This window comes from Drosophila albomicans, chromosome 2L, assembly GCF_009650485.2.
Source record: "Drosophila albomicans strain 15112-1751.03 chromosome 2L, ASM965048v2, whole genome shotgun sequence".
NCBI lineage: Eukaryota > Metazoa > Arthropoda > Insecta > Diptera > Drosophilidae > Drosophila > Drosophila albomicans.
Window position 1 is genome coordinate 5756130 of NC_047628.2, and position 23989 is coordinate 5780118.

The window sequence follows — 23989 nt, forward strand, 5'->3', positions numbered from 1 at the left end:
CGACTGCCTTCCATTCATTCCCTCCTGCGCCCGTCGCATCAGCTAACCATTCGATCTGGTTGGGAGCGACCAATTTGCCTGCAGGCAAACAAGAATTTTTGTTATGCAATCAAAGCACTTCACTTGCCTCGGCACAGAAACCGTCGCCATCACCATCACCATCACTTTGGCTCCAGCTCCGGATTTGACTCAGGCTCTGGGTCGAAAGGCTTACTTACGTAAATGACAAGCCAACGAGCCGCCCACAAAATGTGGCGTATAAGATGGCGTACAAGATGGCGAACAAGATGGCGTTCCGCCTATTCGACGTCTGTTCGATTTTGCTGCAAGGATCATTTAGGAAAAAAGAAAAAGTAGAACAAAAAATTGCACATACATAAATAAATGGCCGTAGACTTGACTTAAAATGCTTCAACATGCATGAAACGTGAAACGCGCGGAAGCATAGAGAAATCAAGGGAACGGAAGGGGCTAAAAGCTGCAGCGGACTTCCGACATGGCTGGCAATATTCAGCCACCCCTCTCCGGTCTACAACATCAACTAACTCAGCCAGAAGAAACTTTAGTTACAGCGAAAAACTTCTCGTTCTGGGCCAAAAATAAAACTGAAGAGAGGAAATTCGCTCGCGTTGCAAAAGCTGCTAGGAAAACAATGAAAAAAAAAAAAACTAACGAAAATCGCTTAGCGAAAATGTAGCGGAAATATGAATGGGAAAGCAGAAACAAGTCAAGAGAGAATTAAAAATGCATATAGTTTACAAGTTTACATATAAACTTGAACAAAACATTACGTATACGCGATGTAGTAAAATTGTTTTCGCATAGTTTCAAAGAATTCTAATTAAATTATATATATATTATTCTCATTTAAAGAATCGTTAGTTTCGGTAGTTTGAAAATTAAATTCTTAACTGTAGAACAAGTTTTAATTGTACAAAAAAAGGAGAGAAAGAAAAGAAAGGTCTTTTTTTTTGGGATTGTTTCAATATACTTATTAAGTTTCAATCAGATATATAAAAAAATATTTCGAGAGTTCCCAGAGCAATTTGCACTTGTTATTTTCATTGCCGTTCACTTTATCAAAGGCACTTAATTCAGGCTGCGATTAACTGTGACTGTGGCAACTAACCTAGTAAATCTAAAAATGGCTAAAGCTGGCCTTAAGACAACCAAATTTTGCCTTCGCGGTTTGTTTCCTTTGCGGCTGCAACTAAAATAACCAAGGTAACAAATTCTCCCACACACCCGCACACCCAATCACCCAAGCAACGAGTATTGGCTATCATTAGCACAAGGTTGATTGTAGCCTGCATCCCTGACTCTGTCCCTGCCTGCCACTCTGTTGAGGGTATGCATCGGTATCAGAGTGTCTGTGCTCTTGTAGCGCGTTGTTCTCAGCCGCTGTTTAACCACTGTAATCTGTTCGAGTGGTTTGCACTATTTTTACCGCTGCTGCTGCCAGATGCCAGAGAGGGAGATATTAGCCTAATTTATGCGCGAAAGTTTTTTTTGGAGAGGGCTTGCTACACTTGAATGCCTAAGCAATTTGCGTCATGACTGTTAATGATTGAGTGCTGTGCTGTGTTGTGCAGTGTTGGGCCGCTATCCTCTTTCTCTCTCACTAAGCTCGACTTTAAGCTGGGCTCGAGTCTCTAACTGCAGCGCATTATAAATTGTTTCAAGTCATGACACGCATTTTGGGCCTACGTCGACGTACTGCACTAGCCCGACTTTCTCTTTTGAGCGGGGAACTTCTACTCTTTTGTTTGGAGCCTGCCCTGGCTCATTAATTCCATTCACACGTTGCCAGCCAGCCATTCAGAGTCAGTCAGTCAGTCAGTCAGAGAGCAAGTCAGTCGACTTCTAAGTGCTTTGTCTCTTGCTGTTAATCACAATTTAGCCTCTAACTGGGTTTTGGTGATAGCAGCACAACCTGGAACTCCTCTGCCAACTCCACTCGTCGAGTTATGTCTGAGAAATCTTGAGAGTTGGCTTTTGTTTTAATTTTTCCACAATGTTCAATTGCTCTGTGCATTGTGTGGTCTTTGAGTTGGAGTGTTTTTTTTTTTGTTTTTGTTATAGTTCGCTTGCTATTTGCGGTTGCTATTATTAACTTTAAACATTGTCATGTCGCGCTCGTTTTTCTGCACTAATTTTCTTTATACATCTGACTGTGTGTGTGTGTTTTTTTGCACTCGTTGTGTATCCGTTTACACACAATGAGACAGAACAAGAGTGCAAAAAAACATTAGAAAACTTCCGTTGTAACGGCTCCAGTTATTTTATGCCCATTGCTCTATGCTTTCCTACTATGTGGAAATTGCTGTTGCTGATGCTGCTGCTGATGTTGCTGCTGTTGATGCTTGCTATTTTGCATGAGCAAAAAGGGGAGTCACATGTGACTATAGCTGCCTGATGGGCAAGTTGATGGTCGTTACGAGACAACCACCTGCTTCGCTCTCTAGCTTTTGCTTTTGCCTTTGCCTCTTGTCGCTGACACAGAAAACTGTGTCGACATATTCTTTAACAAAGCACTGGTTAAATTAATAAAGACAAAAGCAGAAAACAAAAACACATCTGCAAAACGACCTGCAACATTCAGAACTTCCTTTGTTCAGCTTGCATTTGGGAATACAACGGAAAAATATACTCAAAATAAGCCAAAACTGAAAACTGAAGACTGCAAACTGAGAAACATTGTCAGCTCATTCTAATTTTAGAACTGCTGAGTAATAGTCAGGTAATAAAGTGCTGGCGTGAACGGAAAATAAGCATTACACATTGTTTATAGTATACTATAATATAATACGTACTAGATGTACAGATTATCTCAACAGACATTTAATAAATATAAATAGTTATGGCAATATTGTGGCATAGGGAAATTATTGAATTATTATATATATTTGGACTTCTATATTGAGTAAAAAGATATCAGTAACTAAATCAATAAATAAAGGGTAAGGAAGTTTTATTTGAAAAAGTTGAAATAAATGTTAAGGTCACAATTTGCTTCTGTATATAATTCGTAGTAATTAAATTGAAGCAATTCACTTATTTATGAATCCTTTTCGTCATGCTTAAGTCGACCTCTTGTTTTTTAGGGCTTTTTCAAACGAATCAAAAAAATAATAGAGCTTAGCCAGAACCTGTCAGCTAATCTCGGTTACCAAATCTTTCGACCTTACTCAACTTTCAATCTGTTACAATCACAGCAACAACTTTTGGCGACAAATTGATTTTTCTGTTTTGCGGACAAAACAGATTGCCAACATTTGACCTTGGTTACCTGGGCAGACCCAAAGAAAGAAATCAAGAGTATAACCGACACGAATTATAGCGAGAAAGAATATACCATGGAATTTCTTTGCTTTTGGAACAACAGCAGCCGCACTGTCAGCATTGCCGGTTAGCAATATTTCGTTATGGAATAATAAAAATACCTTCAGGCCCCGCTTTCGCTATGTCCGTGGCATGTCCTTTCGCCTTAGCTCGCGTTTGCCGTCTCTGTCCTTCTTCCTTTGACATTGGCTTTGGGCCAAAAATTTGTCGTTGCTCGTTATGTGGAAAATGCCAGTGCGTTTTGGTGCTTGGACTCACTCGTATGTGGCTCACACATACGCATTACATATACATACATACATTCCCCTACAGAGAGTTGAATATATTTTTTTCTATCTTTCCGCTACTTTAACAACTTTGCCTAAATTCCGAGCGTGCATATTTCATTTGACGTTTGCGTTTCATTTTTTCCCATTTGCCGACACGCAAAGCGCTCCACAAAGCTGACGAAGTTAGTTCCCCATTTTTCCCTTTCCCCAAAACAACTTCCATATGTGTGTAATTGTATGATTGCTGAAGGCAGTACCTTCACCTGTCAATCGCACGTGCTGGCACACGGATGCCCAGAAATTTACGTGGTTTGCTAATTGCATTTACTCGCAGAATGTGCTCCTAAGTAATATTAGTCTATATTAAGTGGAGGTATGGAGATAGCGACAACAAGCGGAAAAAAGTACACAGTGACAAGCCTTCACACGCTACCCATTATAAATATTATATGATCAATTGACAGAATATTAAAGTGTGTAGCTTTAACTTGAAAGTGTTGTTATATATACATATATATATAGTACGTATGTACTTGTTGTTTATAAACTCTTCTCAATGTTAATAAATATATTTATACCCGCTATTATAACTTTGTAGGTAGGCAGGAAATGTATGTAACAAGTAGAAGGAGGCGGCAGGACCCTATAAAGTAACAGCGTCAAAGCCGAGACGATCTAGCCATGTCCGTCTGTCCGTCTGTGTGTCTGTCCGTCTGTCCGTATGAACACCTAGATCTCAGAGACTACGAGAGATAGAGCTATAATTTTTCGACAGCATTTCTTATGTTTGCACGCAGATCAAGTTTGTTTCAAATTTTTGCCACGCCCCCGAAAATCAAAAAAATGGAATCTCAAGAGTACTATGAAGCTAGATAGATATTTTGCATGTACATTTTATACAGTAATTTATAGTTATGTTTGATAAAAATTGTCAGATCAAAGTACTTGTTATGGGCAAAAACGCCTAATTTCTAGGGGTCTTAGTTGCTTTGGCTAACAATCTGGTATATTGTGCCAGCTATGGTAAATTTTGAATGCGGTACTATATCGATATACAAAACATACAATTTGGTATATTTTTAGTATTTTTGCAGTATATTCGGTATATTTTGAGAAAAATACCGCAAAATATATTTCTTTTATTCAAAATGGTTAGCGGGTATCTCAAAGTCGAGTACACTCGACTGTAGCTTTCTTACTTGTTTTGGTTGTTCTAATTGTCAGATATTGCTAAAAGCCTTAACAAAAAATGTAAAATTGTATAATTAAGCAAACAAAAAACAACACCTTTAAAAAAAATTTACTGTAGAAGAGTGATTTTATAATTTATTTTATCTGATTTGAATTTTACAAAATTCATTAATTTACACTCCTATTTCACAACGTTCTATCATCGATCATAGACAAGTGGTATTATCGATTATCGAATTTCTTCCTTCTATTATTGATATTTCCTAATTGAAAGTGTTGTGTAGCATGTTATAAAAACTTATTTTAAGTGTTGAGCAGTAGGTAATGAAGACTTAATTGAAGTGTTGCGTTGTGTGCAACAATAACTTAGATTATGTGTTCTTTAGTGTATAAAGATTAATGGACAATAAATGAAGCAATTCTTAAGTACATTGAGTGGATCTTATATTAACTCAGAAATATTATTTAAAATATAAACTTAGTTGAAATACCATTTTTATTATATTTTTCGATGCAGTTGAAAGAAATACTGAAAAGAAAAACAAAGGAAACACAAAGTTAGAATAAAGCTTTATTCAGAGGCTGCGACTGCGGCTAAAAAGTAGTTCATCCCAAAAAAACCCAGAGTAGCCATATTCCTTTGGCTGTGGTCGTGGTTGTTGTCCTTTTTGCCAGAGTACTTCTTGTTTATTTTTATTGCGTTATTCATTAAATATTTATGAGTCTTGTGTATTAGCGTCTGCCTCGAGTTTCGTTACATATTTTTCGTTGTTTTCTTTTGTAGTTTTCCTTTTTTGTTTTGTTTATTAACACCTAACACAAATTGTTTGCTGGCCAATGTTTCGTGTTGTTGTTTTTACTGCCCCCGCCGGTTGAAGACCCCTCAGGCTACCCAAACACCATATTTTTTGTTTATTTATTTTATGACGCAATGTGGCAAATATTTGCGAATCGCAGTCCGTGCTGTTGTTCTACGGTGTTGTCTACGGTGGGTATGTGGGTCAGCTACTTGGGGCTCTCGCTAATCTCTTGCTGACAGCCTTCTCTCTGCCAGTAGGAGCAGATTCTGGCTGACTCTAGGACCGAGTACCGAGCACCGAATATTTTTCATATTGTCTCATTATGTAAGCTTGCCACATGGCATTGCATAATGATTGCAACTGCCACGGACTCTGTGGTCCATTCTGGCTGGGTAGCTTCCAGCACCATCATCATCTCGCAACTCCAACGGGCTTTTGTTGCTCAAATTAAGTTTTAAGCGCGTTGCACTGTCAGCCATCGCTCGTTAGTACGTGTCTGCGCGGCACAATCAGTGTGGCACGCCCCTTTAGCCCCTTTAGCTTGTCATCTTGACTCTGCCACGGCAATACTTGCATTGCCCTTTCCCCAAGCACAGTCACGTCCTTTCGCTGCTGCCACACCAAAATCTTTGCCACTGCAGTTAGTGGACGCTTGTCTATCGTTTTCTTATTTCTCTTTTTATTTCCCTCTTCTGCAGTTTTATGACAATAGTCTGAGATACTCTTAAAAGTTTAAATGGTTATTACAAATCTGGCGATAAGCTGACATTTTTAAAGTTTTTTAAATGCACTTAAACAAGTATTTAAGTTGAGCATGGAAAAGTGAATTACTTCAACCCTTCTCTTATTTTTATATTTAGAGATTTTAAAGTGTTCTAATATAAGTACTAAGCATGGAAAAGAACATTTAATGTTAAATGATTCTAAAGCATTAAAAATCTGTCAAGAGCTGAATACATATCATATTTCAAACAATTTAACAAAGCAAGAAGGTACATAAATAATGAATAACATCATTTTCAGTCTGAGAATTTCATCACTTTGATAGGTGAATGCAACTGAACTGCAGCTACAAGAAGTATCTTTTATTTCTACAGATTTCAAATTTGTTGTTTTCCTTTACTGAGCCACAACTGACATACAATTTGTTTAAATATTTTAGACTGTCGAGACAGTCAAAGGCAGATACGAACACAAACTGAAAACTTTTTTACACATATGTATAAGGACACTGTAATTTATATATACGCATTGAATATTGTAAAATGAAAAACAAATTTTCATATTTATATTTAAAAATAAAATTTTTTCTACATTTTTGCACTACAAAACTGCAGATTTCAAATAAAATAGTGGTAAGAAGTAAAATATTGTATAAGGAGATATGTTCGTACATAACATAAGTATGGGTAGTAAACGAAGCCCGTATAATATATACAATGGTAAGCCCGCGGGCCACGAAAAAAGCCCGGCCCGTTCTATCGAGACAGTCAAAGCAGATACGATACACTGAATGTGACACTGTCGCATTGGCAAAACTTTTTGGCACTACAAACTGCAGTTTCAAATAAAATAGGTAAGAAGGAAGGAGATATGTACGTACATAACATAAGTATGTAGTAAATACTATATATTTACAATGGTATTATACGAGTGTGGACATAATGTGTCGTGGGGTGTGTATTTCGTACAACCTGCGAGTGTAAAAGTTTTTACTTTTTCCATTTCATTGCTTTTAGAGCTCTTTCACACACTTGCTCCACTTTGGCGTAAGAGCATAGAAAATTTGACTGCTTGACTGACTGAGTAACTGAGCAACTGAGCAACTGATGTGTACCACATTGAGTTCACATTCGATTTAATCAACTTTTTGTTGCCATTTTCGAAGAGTGCATTTCGAAGTGTCTGTTATTATGTGCACGTGTTCAACTGGCATGAACAAATGAAGATTCTCATATTTATTTTGTTGTTTAAGTTTTTGTTCTTTTGAGATTCTTACCATAGACAATGTCCGTTTTATTAACATTTTTCATTCACTGAGCAATGGAAGTAACTGTGCAACAGGCTAATTAAATCAAGAATTGCAATCTGCGAACATCATCAAGTCGCAGCTTGAATACCCTAAGCTTGCCCATAAATAATTTGATTTGTATCTCTATCGTATGTGTGACACAAGCTTGAGATATGACATCGCTAAGAGAGCGGTAGAAGCATCTATGCGTTTTTTTTTCAGATAGAAACGGGCAGTTAGAACTACAAGATAGTTACATTAGCCGAGGGAAACTCGTTGACGTTGACAGGCCCGACCCAGCGCAGCCCGTTTGAACGTCATTATTGACTCATTATAATTATCAAGCTGGAGCCAAGAGTATTGCTGCCGCTTCACTGCTCGCTGACACTGTTAGATACATTCACAAAGTTAAGAAAACACACACACTTATCTAAGCAATTCATTCCGTGCTAAATTGTTTCTTTTTGCTTCCAATGGGTTTGCTTTTTTTTTTTCATTTATTGTGTTATTTGTTGTTGCAAGGCGAGGCGAGGCGTCGTTGCTGCCACAATTGAAAACTGTAAACTGTTGCCACAATAATCGCAATAATTAAAAGCGCAACAGCACAGCCACAAATCATGGAAAAAGCAGCAGCAGTCGAGAAAAGCTCGAGCGGTAATTGAGGAAAATGTAGAACAATAAGTTGCTCGACAGCTGCCAGCCAGCTAACGTCTCTCTGGTCTTTGGTCTCTGGTCTATGGTCTCTGGTCATGGTGAAAGGGTTTTGCAGCTGCCGCAACTGATAAATAGTCGTAATTAAAATAAATTAGTGGCTTGGATATAAGCTTCATAGTGTCGAGAGCCCCTTGAGAGCTTGTTAAAATCTAACCCAATGATATGAAGCCGCAATTTCCTTTCAACTATCTGTGATAATAGAAGTAATAAAAAGTTATAAAATTCTTATTAAAGTGTTACCTTTGCGATAGCAACGCTGTAAATCGATATAGATAACGTAAGCGTCAATATTAAAATTTTCATGGAAATATTTATACTAACTTTTCTTAAGGACTCAAATGAAATTGACTTTTTTTATGCCCGCTATCCATGGAGTAGTTTTGTGATCAGCGTCAACATTCGAGACGATATGGGGGCATTGCTATGCCCACTACATATCAGAGACTGTAATATATATATCTCTATTTTCGACACTGGTTATCAAGTATCAAGCTTGATTTTGATTGTTGTTATTCCCACTTTTGACTCCGAAAATCGAAAAAAGCGAATAGCAAGCGGAGTTTTAGTTGCTTTGGTTGGCAATCTATTTTGAATGTAATAGTGTATTGATATATAACAAATGTAGTCAGTATATTAATTAGTAATATTTTAATAATAATACCAGACTACTTTGTTTTTATTTGAAGTGAGTATCTCACAGTCGAGCATACTCGACTTCAGCTCGCTCTCTTGTTTCGTATTGATTTGAGATAGTTTGCCTGCCAGTATTTCAATATTTTTACCAAATATTCGGTAGTTTTTGCACTCGTTAGCCAACTTTTGGTTGAAGCCATTTTTAATCAGATTCGTTTAAACAAATAACTGTCAACGGTGTTGTGGGGTAAACAAATATTTTTGTAGCTTATCTGCAATGCACTCATTCGCTTTTTGCCGAAGCTCTTTGCCACTTAACCTTGAGGTTGGGCAAATGCCGTCGACCAACGTGACTTTTGCTTAACAACCTGCCTCGAAACAGGCTCAGACGCCTGATGCCTGATGCTGGTTGCGACTGTGTCAACTCATCCGGGTGAAACTTATCTGGCGGGGCGTGGCATGGTGTGGGAGCATCCGAAAGGCTGGGCCAGAGATGAAGGTGGAGGTGGATGTGTAGGCAATGTGGTCGCATAAAAAGTTACGTGCCTCACTTCACTTTTTTTGTATAGCAGCCTTTGTGTGTAATTTGTTTGCATATGTAACGTTTGTTGTGGCTTGCCTCTTCAGCGAGGGGCGTCTCACAAACGAGGCGTGGCAAACTGAGTACGTGCATCTCGTGTGTCGCCAAGCGGTTGTTCCGGTTTCCTTGATGTATAATTAAGGCCCCAAAGTCAAGGATTCGCATGCATACGTACGAGTTGTTTAAGTAGGTGCGAATATCTGGATATACACACAAGTATTCACATACACACACACACACAGTACATGTAGTATGTATCTTCAAAAAGTGAATGTAAACGTTGTGTATGGGAGACATTTATATAATGCTTCATGCGAGATATTCACATCAGATAATCGTCTGATAAGAAATGCAATTAAAGCATTTAGCCTGCTCTTGAGAGTGCTCAGCTCAGCTTGTTTTCTTTTCACATGTATGTACTTCATCTGAGACAAAAGCTACGTCATTTAATTATCAAAATAAACAAATTGATTTATTTCATTTAAGATATTTAAAACCCGATAGCACCTAAAATGATATTAACGAAACAGCGAAAAATATAATAATAAAATAATATTATATTCTAGTCGCTCATCTTTTTTGTTCAACAATGCATCGTTTAGTAAACTATACTTTAATTAATAAGAGTTAAATTTACAATAAACAATTAAACTATCCAATTATTTACATTCGAAGAATATATCTGTTATCTGTGAACTTTGGAAACTATTTTGCAAACTTATTTGTACGTGACAAAATCATCCGAAAATCGAGATACATCTTTACAGTTGCATTCGATTCAATTAAATTATATTGTTTGTTACCAATATACGTACGTTTAGAAAGTCATTCAATTTAGATTTTTTACTGTTGAAGCTGAAAACGCTTTTAGTGCGCTTTTCTTATGTGTATCGTTCACGTTTTTTTATTGTGTCAATATCGCGACTCGTCAAGCGCAACGCAAACTGGCGCATCGGCCCCTCAGCGTCAGCTAAGTATCTGTCAGATACAATCTAAGTGGCGGGGGAACAGTTTACAGCAACAACAACAATGCACAAAAACAACATTGCAATTGCCATTAAGTGAGAGATGGCAATGCATCTACTATTGATATTTCGGCGTCTATATGGTGGGCATTGTCCCTCTCCCCCTCTTTCGCTCCCCCTTTACCCCATTCATCAGACCTCCCCTTAGAATGTATCTGCATATCTTTTCACGTACTCTTTACGTTCTGTGCATTACACTTTTCCATTGTATAATTTTTATTACCTTCGCGCTTCGCGTTGTGGGGGGGGGTGTCAAAGGCGGGAGGAGGAGGAGGAGCTGCAGCGTACGTAGCGTATCTGCAAGTTGTTTAAATTAGTTCTATTCTTATGCAATTTTCTACGTGGCACCTTTGTGTGGCGTTCTGAATGCCGCGTTGCCGCGTTGCACGTTTGTCGTCTCGCTCTCGCTCTTGCTGCACATTCTTCTGCCGCCGGCAATGTTGCATTGTTAGCTACGCTTCAGCTTTAGCTCTGCTTCGCCTTGTTCCGGACAATGGCATTCGCCAATACATGTACGTACATGTTTTAGTATTTCTATCTGTATCTGTATCTGTATCTGTGTATCTGCATCTGCAGCTTGTGTAATAGTTGCGTGTACTCGTACTGTCTGTCTATTTGTCGGGGTGTGTTCGAGTGCGAGTCTTTATGTAATTTGCGCACAATTTCACAGTCTGCAATAAAAACGCGAAATTTGTTTTAGTTTTTTCCACCTCAACCCAGAATTTTCAATTCTCAATTCTCAATTGTTAATATAGTATGAATGAATTTTATTGCTTTATGTGAGAGTATGAGCTCTTTTGTTACAGTTTCGCTTGACTTTTGATTCGACTTCAAGTGTACTTTGTATGCAATGAACTACTCCCGGTCAACTCGACTCAAATGAAGCCAATTTGGTGGCTGACTCCACTTTCCAATTACCCATTACCTTTCACTCGCCATTTGTCACAGTCAGGCGATTCTCCGCCTTCATTGGACTCCCCCTTGTGCTGCCCTGCAATTTATTACCTGCAACGTACACACGAGGGTTACCCTTTCGCCAGCTTGCAACTTCCATAAACAACCAGCCGCCACTCGCCAGTCGCCTCACTTTACCAGTTAATGCCGCCCGCAGTCCCAGACACGAGATTCAACCGAGATGCAGATGCCGATGCAGATGCCGCAGTTGCAGCCGCAAATGTGGGCAGTGAAAACGTGCGCATTGAATTCGAACATTTCTACAAGAACTTGCAATTTAAATTTATGATTGTTTTAATTCATTTTTGTGGGCGTTATTTAAGGCAGAAGGCATTCGTAATTGCAATCCGTAGATCCGTGTTCTGTCTGTACTATATGTGTGGTCAATTCGCTGCATTTTACGACAACTTAAATTGACCTTTACTTATTACACAATAATTTTATTAAAATCCCATTTTTTATTTTTTCTTTTTATTTACAGGTATGTGTTACAACTCTAGGATCTATTGTATTTTGCTGAAACCAAGAGACTTCAACTCATTTACCTTTGGCTGAAACTTTAGTTTGTTTTTGTGTTATACTTATCTGAGAGAGGTCTTCCTTTGTTTTATATAATCTTTGAATTTATTCGCTAGAAACGATAATTCAATTAAAGCTTTAAGATGGGTACACTTTTTAATTTAGGTCACAGTTAGCGGACCTTATAAGAAAATTATTAATGACGATTTAGGAACTGAAGTCAATAACGAACACTATAATAAACAATGGCTTCGATATATTTGATTTACGAAATATAGGCAAACAAATATCAACATAAAATACATTCAAATGTAATACAGAAACGAAAATCATAAATAACAATGATTAAAACAGTAAATGTGGCAATGAAACTCTGAATGAGTAATTATTTGACACAATACATTTATTCTTTGATTTCAACTAGAACACATTGTAAAAACGAAAAAAATCTTCTGTATTTTGTAATCATATTTATGCGTAGATTGGAAGTTTAGATGAATGTCACTCTTAAGATTTCAATTACAGTATATTTTTATATACCAATATTGGAAGAATTTTAATAATTTTTTCATTTTTTATTTTCGTAAAATTGCAACCATTTGCACAAACAATTCATAAAACTTCGCTGCGTGGTTTGACATAATAACATTAAAATTTATAACGATGCTTTGCATTGTTTTACTTTACTTTCAATAGAAAATAACTTTCTTAATAATTTATCAAATTTCAATGATTCATTTGAAGTAAAATTAAAGGTTTTATCTCTTCAACGAATGTACAGTTATTACACGGAGATTTGTCTTTCATGAGTTCAAATATTTGCAAGGCGGCAATCAAAATAAAAAACTTGTCTCACACCCAATATTAATATTTATTTACTAAATGACAGTTTAGCGGAACGCCATTTTTATGGTTTCAATTATATTATTATCTTTGAATAAGATTTTTCCAAAGAATAACAAGCAGACAGAGGTAATAAACTAATAAGTGTACAATTTTTATCTTATGTTTGAAACGAAGTAGAAAGCATGAAGAAAATCTTAAGTCGAGAGTGCTCGACTGTGAAGTACACATCACACTAATTTCGTAAACCAAATTTCATTGTCTTAATCGGGGTTAAATTCTTAGTCAGCATATTTTGTAATTTAAGCCTTGTGTTTGACGTCGTTGTGGTAGTAATTTTGTGTTTAATCTCCTAGTTGTTGTGCACAGTTCATGTTAAATTCAAGACACAATAGAGAAAGCGAAGAACATTTTGTGGCTTATTTCATTCCATAAATAAATCTGAACCGCTGGGAATAGGTGTGTTTCGGATGCAGAGTCAAAACGCAATCGGCTAAAACTACACCCCTAGAGCAAGCAAATAAAAACTGTGGGTAAAGTGAAATGAAGTGTCAAAATGCTGGGTGCGGCAAGAAGCCTTAACGTGCAGCTCCTTCAACCACACCCCACACCCCTCGCCCCGCTCCACGTATCCCGTATCCCGCATCGCGAAGCAATTGTAAGTAGAGCAATTTCGTTAAGAGCACACAAAGTGGTGTGGAGCAAGACAACGAGAGGGAGCAAAAGGGAGAGAGAGAGAGAAGGGAATTATGGAGTGAGTGAGAAAGGCGACACATAAATTGCATTTACATGACAATAAAATGGTTGGTGGCTGCATTACGAAACCAAACGGAGCAGTCAACTTTCCAAGTCCAACATCCTCCATCCTACATCGAGCGTTTCCCCACAACCCCCCTCCGATAAACGGCGAAAGGTGTGGCAATACATATTATTGGATTTTGAATGTCGGCGGCATTATTGTTATTGCTCAGGGCGACATTGGAGCCAAGCAGCAATCCCTGTCCCAGTCCGAGTCCCAGTTCAAGTTTCAGTTCCACTACCGGTCTCTGTTTCTGTCTCTGTCCAGGCAGTCGATGCACGTAGCTGGAGGTCTCCTTTGGGGGGCTATAACTGGTTTTTATGATACCCTTGTACTGAATTTAATTACATCTCTGCTCTAAGAACTTGTAGAACGTCTTAGTTAAATCCATGTGGGGATAACACATTTATTATTAATTTAATAGGTGTTATTGGTCAAGAGCAAGAATGTTTATTCTTCATTTATCAAACAGTTGTGGCAGATCAAGTAGCAAACATTGGTGGCATAATAAAATAAATTTAGTTGATTTTCGAAAATCATAAAGCACTCGATAATAGCAGAAATACGCTTTTCATGCTCCATTAATTCATTCTGAAAAAAGCTATTACTATACAGAAAAGTGTATATAGAAAGCAGCTTGAATAGTCGAAGCCTTTGCTCAGTTCCTTTCTTTGTTTGCTTGCTACACTTAATTGCATTTTGGTTGTGCAAGCAATGTGAAAGGTTTTTGCAGCCTGAATTTATGTGGGTGACGCACAGCTGTGTGGCTGAAAGTGTTATGGGATGCCCATCCAAATGTCACTTAGCTGGAAGGCAGCTCCAGAAAGAGCTGAATAAGACTGGAGGCACTGCACTTGGCTGGCATCTCTTTGGCACTCGAGCATCTCTTTCACTTTACGCTTTCTTAACATTTTAGCCGCAATTGAAGCCAGCCTAAAAGTCAGACCCAAAGGCAGTCAGCGAGGCATAATGACAGCGATAAGTCATTAAGTAGCTCAGTCAGCACTAGAAATTGCTGAAAAGTCAACAAATGTGAGCGTGCCAGAGGGAATGTGCTCTGCAGATGCTACTGCTGCTGCTGCTGCTTCTGCTTCGACTTCTGCTGTTGCAGCTGCTCCTCGTTGCGGCATATTGCACTTGCCACACTCTGCAAACTCTTCCATCAACTAAAGGAACAACTAAGTGCTATCAGAGTGCAATATTTCGAGGGTTGCTTAAAACGATGAATGCAAATCTAATAACATAATATGAAGTGTTACAAAACATTGTTGTTTTTAGTTCAATGAAACACTAGACCTAAAATTATGTATAAGTAGATCAGATGATAGTAGAGTTTAACCGAGATCATACTTATTATGCAAGTGAAATATATTTGTCCATCATATGCAATTTTTATTACTTATAGATCATCTAACTTTAATGATTTGGTAATAACTCTATAAAAATGTTTTAAATGTTTATATAAATTACTTATTTTAATTTACTTTACTTATTTACTTTCGCAGTTTTCGCTAGCAGTAAATGTTTCGCACAACCCTCGCTTTAATTAAAATTTAAAGCACCTCACATAAATTCTAATCAAACTCTCAGTGTCCGTCTATTGATTTACTTACTTGAGAAGTTTTCTGGGTCAAAATGCTTCAAAGTACAAAATTCAATTACACGCAAGTCAATCAAAATGGACATGAGTAAGAGAAAAGGGCCAAGAGGTCGAGTTAAGAAAACTGAAAGATATTGTTACGATGCATAAAAGAACAGTAAACAGTCTTCAAATAGCGGCAAAAGTTATGTTAATTGGCATTTTAAAGCTAATTCTTTGTTTGGCTATGTATGTACAAATAATTGACTTTTCTAGTCAATAAGTTGTTAAAAGAATACAATAATGTAGAATGTAGAATGACGTTTGAATTTGATATGCTGGGTTATATCATGAGTTGCCATCATCATGACATCAGATACATCTTTCAACATAAATGTGAACTGCTCTTTGATACCTTTGAGCTAATTTATATACTTCTAGCGCCCACAATAAGTCTTTGGCCCATAATAATTTCACATGTCAGCTAGATTGCCTGAATTGTCGGAGTAGGAGACGGTGCTTCTTTCTCTTGGCATCAGGAATGAGTCGACCACAAGGCAAACACATATGGAGCCCAGGTTCAACGTCATGGGTAGCTTGGGTAGCGTATCAAAAGCGTGGCCCTAAAGGCTTCATGTCAAATGCACGAGCACAATAAATTTCATAAGTTGCCAAGCCAGAGGAAGAGTCAGAGGCAGCAACAACAAAAAGAAAAGTGGAAAAATATACTCGACTCACTCGTATAGGAGCCGAGCCAGTGAAACCTCTGCAGACAATAAGAGCCGCTTTTCAAAGGTCGAGACAGACGTCCGTTGTGTTCTGGTTATGTTCCGGGTCCACGTCCGGAGCGTTGGCCAGCCACGCGCTATGCTAGTACCATACTCGTATATGTGATGTTATGTTGGCAGGTTTGTTTGTCTGGACTCTCCAGCCAGACGTGCGGGCATTGCCATGTCATATGTATATTTTCACGTCATTAGAGCGTCGCTTAGTTTGTTATTAATGAAGTTTCCAAGAGGCATTTGCACTTTAGTTGCTTGGCTGCAGCCTCCTCAAGGGGGCTTCATGTGTCAAGGCGCCAAAAAAAAGAGAAAATACAAAGCAAAGACAAAAGAAATAGTAAAGCAAAAAAAAAAAAAAAAATGTTGCAGTGCTCTGCAATTTGGTTGCAATAACCTCCCCTTACCGCCCACTTTATAAGTGTGTGCGAGTGTGCGCTTTGTCTATTGTCATTCTCTGACTTTCCGACTTTCTGCCTTTCTCTTTTGCCACTCAACTTGGGTCGTCGCCACCGTTGTTACCGGCGTCGCCGACGTCGTCGTCGTCATCGTCATCGTCGTTGGCGTCGCATCCCCAGTTGACTTTGATTGACATTTGCCGTTGTTTGCATTTACCGGCAATTTTTCACCTTGATTTCATTTCGCATTTTGGGTGGCCCTCGTCGCTTTGCTTTCTGTTTACAATTGAAATTGATCAAGCGCAATACTTTCCAGAGCTTTGACCCAGTTACACGCCAAACTACACATTCGTAAGTAGTATCTCTATGTAGTCCGGGCATACTCGTAGTTTAGTTTCGCAAAGCGCTTTTTCGCTCTAAACTATTATTACAGTCACGCAATTTGCCACTTTTGTCTGCATATTGAATCATATTGTTAGTCCGCGTGGAGCGGCGCGTTTAGTTTTATTGTCAAGTTCAAGGTGTAACCATAATGAAAGGGCTGGATTTGTGTTAGACAAATAATTTATATGCACATTTAGAGCTCGCGTGACTTTTGATAGAATTCGTAAAAAGCATTTGCAATCTATATAGAAGCGAGTATTTTGAATCCATTGTGATGGCACACATTTTGTTCTATGAAACTGCTAATTAAATGTGGGCAGCATACATGTGAAGCTCAACGAATGTCGCTTATCTGTGGACTACTACGGCTTTTGAGCAGAGAACTCGACAAAAAATCCTTGACCTGAAATAAAGACAATGTGAGCTCCTTAAACGAGCATAGCAATAATGCATTTTAAATGATTTACATGTATTTAGCATTTAATCGCAAAGGCGAACATTCACCACACATGGGCTTCACTTTTCGACCTTTAGTCCTGTCTCTCATGTCATGGAAAGATAGTTAGTAATTACTACACTCTTTGGACAGAGAGCCACAAAACAGGCCAACTGCATTCCAGTTATCATGCTCTGCACTTTTTGACTCTGTCATGACGTTCATGTTTGAAAATGAAATTTTCTTTTAACTGACAACAGCTGTAACATGCAGCATATCCCCTCGTTGGGCGCCATGACTTCATTTTTGGGTTGAACTCTCTGTATCATTGGCTGCCTGCTCGCTTTGTTTTTTTCGTTGTCGTTTCAACTCTGATGCACATTTAAAAACGAAATTTGCGTTTTTAACATTGGCGTGTACCGAGGCACTGCTCTCGCTAGGATTTAATTTAAGCACCCCTCGGTGGGCGCCATGACTTCATTTGGCTGTTTTCATTTCTGCTTTTAGCATTTTGCATGTTTGTGGTTTCTTTATTGTTTGCGTTGCTCCTTGTTGCTCGAGCAGAACCGCACTATGCATATTTTTAGTGGGCGTTACAACAACTGTCGTGGCCTGCTCTCTGATATATGGGCCAAGAGCTGATGAGGACTACGACAACCGACAAAGGCGAGGCACAGCTCACATTTATGTACGTGCTTGCAATTGGTGTTCATTAGGCAATTGTTAAATCAATAATTTTTTTGCGTTTTTCTTTTTTGTATTTTGGGGTTTTTTTCTAGATTCGCTTCGTATTGGAATTTTTTTTTGTCGACTTTGGGATTTGGCTCACAATAATATCCAGTTTTTTTTTTATTTCATTATGCGGCAACCTAGTTTTGTTCTTTTAGTAGAAAGTTCTACTTTTTTTAGCCAAATTCAAGATGTTTCAAGATTATATAAGAATGAAAGCGCAACACAAAGAGTATTCCATAGTCGATATTAATGCAATTAATTACTTGCTGTTTACTTCCACGCTGAATTTATGTTTACATTGCATATGCTTGTTCGCATTTCTTAATACACATTATTTTTGGCACACACAAGCCAATTTTGATGATATTTATGAAAAACGCATATACACACTCTTATACTTAAATCTATTTTATATGTATACTTGTAATACGATAATTTCCATCTGTTTTTAATTGTTGTTTATTTGCTGCCTAATGGGCGTAAAATCGAAAAATGCTCACTTACTTTTTAATGTGCTACTTTTAACACTTGTGGGCTATTAGTCAAAATAGCTCTTAACATGATTTTCATGGCAAAGCCATAAATCATGTGTATTGATCACATACTAAACTCACTACTTGGAAAACATTTAAATGAATTCTATTTTGTTATTTTTTTTTCTTCAAGAGTATTTCATTAAATTTGACCAACTTACTATTTAAATCACAGTTTAATTCTACGTTTTTAGAAATTTATTGTTTGCTTAAAAATCAAAATGATAAACAAATAATCATTTGGTTAAAACGATTATTCGCGTACAATGTCGAATCGTTAATGATTATTTTTCAATCAGTTCGATGCGGAATAGTAACCTCCGTGAATCGTGAATAGCAACACACTTCTATATATGGTAAATTCTCCCCTCTGTTCGATAGATTCTCAGTAAACTCAATGGTGACCCCTTGGCCGTCGTTACGGCACCGCATGACTTTGGTTGAAAAGCTCAAATGGCCCGAATGCAGTGTGCACAAGTAAATACGTGTCTGAATCATACAAAGCCAACACAAATTTTTCGTTCGCGCTTTTTTCTCTCTTTTCGTATAATTTGATTTTTATTTTTATTTTTATTTTGTTGCGGCAGTTTGCGGCATTTTGACATAGTTTGCTGAGATCAAAAGGCTACAGAAATTTGCTCGAAAAATGGCGCATTCTAACATATTTAAAAGATATTCTAGAAACATAAACTAAAAGCAATCAATAGCAAAATATTCTGAATGCGTTGATGATATATTCAGAGTGAAGAATAAGCTCATAAAAAGCATTTACTGTTAACCGGCCAGCGGATAATACCCAAAAGCTACAACGCATTTTGTTCACTTTTCTCTATTTTTTGTTTTATTTTTGGGTCAGGTCTAATAAATGCTAATGCCGAACGATTTATCAATCTAATGAGGCATTCTACGCCGTATGTATGTGTATATGACTAGTATAATGCGAGTGTATTCCACCAGAAACTAGATATTTACATAACTTTTGTGTGCCGGCTAACAAAATGGGAAATAAAAGCAAAAGTGGTTAAGTTTTCTTTTGTGCGGCTCACGTGTTGCTCGAGGCCTTGAACCTCTCAAATGAACCTTTCCCCCCGCCCTCCCGCTCTCCCGCTCTCACTCGTTAATTCAATCGATAGACAAACAACGACCATTAGCATAGCTCAGCACAGGTTAACACAGCTGAAATGAAGCTAAACGCAGCTCAGATTTCTATTCTGTTCCATAACTCATCCGAGCGAGTGACACACATAAAATACGCGAGACCCAATGGAACATTTTTGGCTGCTTGGCAGATTCGTATCGCATCGTATGTGACATGACGATGTCATTTTAGGCTGCTGTTCAAATTCATGTTGTATTTTGTAATAATTTGCTGGCTGCTTACACATTCTGCCTTTAGCATTAATGGGGTATATTTAGCTCGCAAAAAGCTAAATATAGGCATGTGTATGTATCGATTTTATTTGAATGAAATTACTTGTCGATGTTATTAGTTTCATTTGAATATTGCTGCGACAAAAAAGTAAGTTGCGCATCGAACTAATAGTAGGAAAATTATGATTATTTGCATTCATTGCAACACTAATTACAGCACATCTTCTAGTCGATGACTTCTCATTATTTGGGCAATCCAATTTGTTAACATAAAGGCAGGCGGGTTGACTTGCTGTCAGGATATTGGCTGTCCTATTTTTTACATGGGTAATTAGCATTAAACTGGATTAGCAGTGAAATTTCATGCGTGCAGCTGTTTCCATGTTTTTGAATCTGCCCTACATTTTTTTTCGTAGAGGCTTTCATGGGTTTGGCTTCAGCTTGACATAAGCTGATAATGTTGATTAATTGCCCGTGGAACATCTAGTGGAGTGGGAGCTATGGAAAGCGTGTAGTTACTCAGCAGGAAGATGACTGGATTAAACTCTCTTCCATCTTGTTGCTTCTAACTTCAACATACACTATTTTCACAGAGTGTATAAACGTTACATTGTTCTAGCTACTTTAACAGTTGCGTTGCAAGCCTTTTAATAATGTTTCCCATTTTATTTTGTGTATATATTTGTTGGTAATTGTGGCGCGTGCTGAATTTTTAATTTCATCTTCTGCTTCTGCCTTCGGCCTTTTAAACTCTGTCCACAATTTTTTCATTTTTCTCCTCTTCTCTGGGTTCGTTCTTTTTTTGTTTACCACATTTTAACAAATTATATTTCTCCCCAGTTGCCGCTGAAAATTTTCATTGCTTTTCATTGCCCATTTTTTTGTGAACATACATACATATAATATATATACACTTTCCTCTATTTTTTTCGTACTTGTCCGCACGCGACAATTATGCATATTTATATAAATAAACGAACACACTTGCGCACATAACGAGCCTTTGGCCAACGGAGCGTATGCGTAACATTTTTTATGCTGCAATGCTAGTGGGCTGATTTTTACTTGATATGGCCAGAATCGCGTAAAAAAACTGCAGAAACTTTATTTAAAATGTTTACACTGGACAGCTTAAATTGCAGAGCCAATATTTGATATTTTCCACCAAATTCCCTGAAGTGTTGACAGTATTAATACTTTGTTGACTCAAACAGTTTACCATTAGTTTATATTGTTATTTTCGGCGACTATTTCAGGGCCGTATTGATAAGTCTATAAATACAATTTATTTAAAAATAATATTTTTTCAATGAGTCATGCTCTTCGTTTACTTTTACCAATCGCAACTTCAATTGTATTCAGTTTCAATGTCAAATTTCGCTCGAGCTTCATTTGATAAAACTTAAACTTGAGTGTCAATTTAATTTAAGTATTATTATTTTGTTTATATAACATACTTTTTGATTCATATATAGCTATATATATAGCTACAAGTGTCTCTTCGTAGTTTGCATAATTCCAACATGATAATGAAAATAAAATATGTCAAATAAATAACTGACAAAAAGTGAAATTTAACCGAAACTTTTGTTTCTTTTATTTTTTGTACCTTATTGTACTTAAAGTTATGTAATGCTTAAGGGGCTCAAACCATCTGTGGAAGTCATGAAGAGCACTTTAACTTCAGCATAAATTAGAAATGAAATCAAAAAACAATAAAAAGAAATTGGTGTAACACAAAATATATTTTATTGAGTAGCTGTAATAAAAATACCTGTCGGCACTTTGCTTTTCATTTTAACAATGACTGTCAGTAAGTTGCTTAACAACAATATTTGTCGACTATCACACCTATTTAAGTTATTTATTTTTCAGTAAAACATTATTAACCAATAAGAGACTTTTTTATGAGGAAGTCATGAAATTGATTTAATTTTATTATGTTTCCTTATCTCATATTCTATTGAACAATTGAACATTTTGCTGATGATAGAAACCCAACAAAGATCATGTGTAGCGTGTTATACTTTTATTGGTTTTGGTTTGATGCCTATAGCTTAGCCTCAAACGTTGCTTGTATCAATATGCAAATGGCTTTTTGCCTCTTTTCTTTGTATTTCAATTTACTATGCGAATTTTTCGCAATTTGCTTTGCGGCTTTTGTGTAACTTTTTTACTTCTTTGTTTTTGCTCTTCGCGAATTTTTGCAGCTGCTGCCGTTGGCTTCAAGCTTCAGTCTACAGCTTGCCAGTTTTCCCCAGTTGTCGGTGCTGCGTCGGTCGCCTACTGTTATGTTACTCTTACTCAAAGTCTCTTGCTGTTACTGTTATTGTTAACTGTTACTGTTATTATTTTTGCACGCCTAGCTGCTCTTCCGAGCTGACATTTAGCTTGTCTATTTATCCAAGTACCCAAGCGTTGCAAGACGTTTTTATTTACACTTTAAATTTTAAATACTATGTTTATAACGCTTACAAATTTGCTCAGTTTACAAGTATTTTGTTTGTCTTGTATGATAGATTTTAAAGGCACTCGTTTAAATTGAATTCATATTCTATTTATTGAAGGACGTTTTATATAATGTTGAAATATTGGTTACTTAAGTCTAAGGTATTCTAAAATCAAATAAATTGACGTAGCCTTTGCTTTTCCTATTTAACTTAATTTATTAATTCATTTTGTGTGACTGACTATTTGCTTCGTAAATTTCGAAAATCTGCGTAGGAAACGAGTGAGTATCTGTCGTGAATGTTTGTTTATTGGTTGACAGTTTGTCACTGCCACAAACTCATTAGCATTGTGGCTACTGAGCGGCAGAGATGTGCACAGCATTGCTGAATATTCAGCTTAGTCTTCTGTGGTTATTGCTGATTTTATGATGCTGATGATGATTATGATTGCATTGCACATGGGTATTGACAATTGTGTAACCATGTGAGTTAACGATGCTCTCGATGCGACACAGTGTGGGCAAAATGGTTACAAATGAAAATTTTGGACTGGTTTTGCATTAGTTAAAACGCCAAATGATAAAGAGTTTTAAACAGCGAGTAGAGTCATTTCTATTATTTACTTCGGCTAGAACTTGTTGTATAATTCGGGATGTGATGAATAATTTAAATATAAAATACTTTAAAATAAACGAGATAATTTGAAATATTTCAAAATTCTCTTCCTGCACGTAGTCAGGGTCAAATAAAAGTTGTCTAAACACGTTAAACAATTTATGTATGCATGTGATGATAACAAAGCATTAATAAAACAAATATCATTTTTTTAATTTTAATTTTTATTGATTACCTCATTGGCAACTATTTAAGAACTGTGCTTATAATTAGCACAGTGATTAAAAATGCAATTATCAAATTGCCCTGAAGCATAATTAGATTCTACTAATAAAAAATACCAATTATGATACACTTATAATAATAGACTGCAAGTGAAGTTTTAATTTGTTTTAATTGAATGCCATTCGACGGTGAGCTCATCCATTGTTATGCCACAGCGAACTTCACGCTGAGTGCACAACTATTACGCTAGAGATAATACACGTTGCTGCCAATATTAATCACGTCCCTAACTCCTCATCTCTCTCTCTCTCTCCCTCTCGTTACAGTCTATCCAATATGCGGATTGTGTTGTTGGTGCGGGATCCACGTGGCACAATGCAATCACGACGTCATCGTGTCTGGTGCGCAGGCAATGAGGATTGTGAGGATCCGGCCTTAGTTTGTCAGGATCTTGTTGATGACTACAAAACAGCTGAGACGTTGCTCAAGTCATATCCAGGTCGATTCAGGTAAGTTTAACATAGGATTGCATAAAGTTAGAATTTTAATTGAATTCTATAACTTTTCTAGAACTCTGCGATATGAGGATTTGTCACTGAATCCGTATGACGTGACGCAGGATATTTTGCAGTTTTATGGCTTGCCCTTTGACCCCGCTGTTGAAGAGTTTCTGGACACTCACACTAAGGAAAATATAGGTGGCGTTAGTTCCACGTATCGTGATTCCAGATCGGCACCATTTCACTGGAAGCAAGATCTAAAGGCTGAAGAAGTATACTATTCTACAAATATTTTCATGGGCAACTT

The 23989-nt window shown here is 37.2% G+C and overlaps 1 protein-coding gene and 1 long non-coding RNA gene across 2 annotated transcripts in view; one reads left to right on the plus strand and one right to left on the minus strand.

Moving 5' to 3' along the window:
- The window catches only part of LOC117564357 (carbohydrate sulfotransferase 4), a 35597-nt gene that overhangs the window by 10704 nt on the left and 904 nt on the right, over positions 1–23989 (plus strand). Inside the window, exons 2-3 of the mRNA XM_034243071.2 lie at positions 23509–23691; positions 23753–23954. Coding sequence (XP_034098962.2) covers positions 23509–23691; positions 23753–23954 — 385 coding nt within the window. The remainder of the gene's footprint in view (positions 1–23508; positions 23692–23752; positions 23955–23989) is intronic.
- LOC127565142 (uncharacterized) lies at positions 7741–8911 on the minus strand. Its single transcript, XR_007954517.1, has 3 exons — positions 8649–8911; positions 8568–8583; positions 7741–8516 (listed from the first exon to the last, which is right to left on the minus strand). It is a non-coding gene; the product is annotated as an uncharacterized LOC127565142 (long non-coding RNA).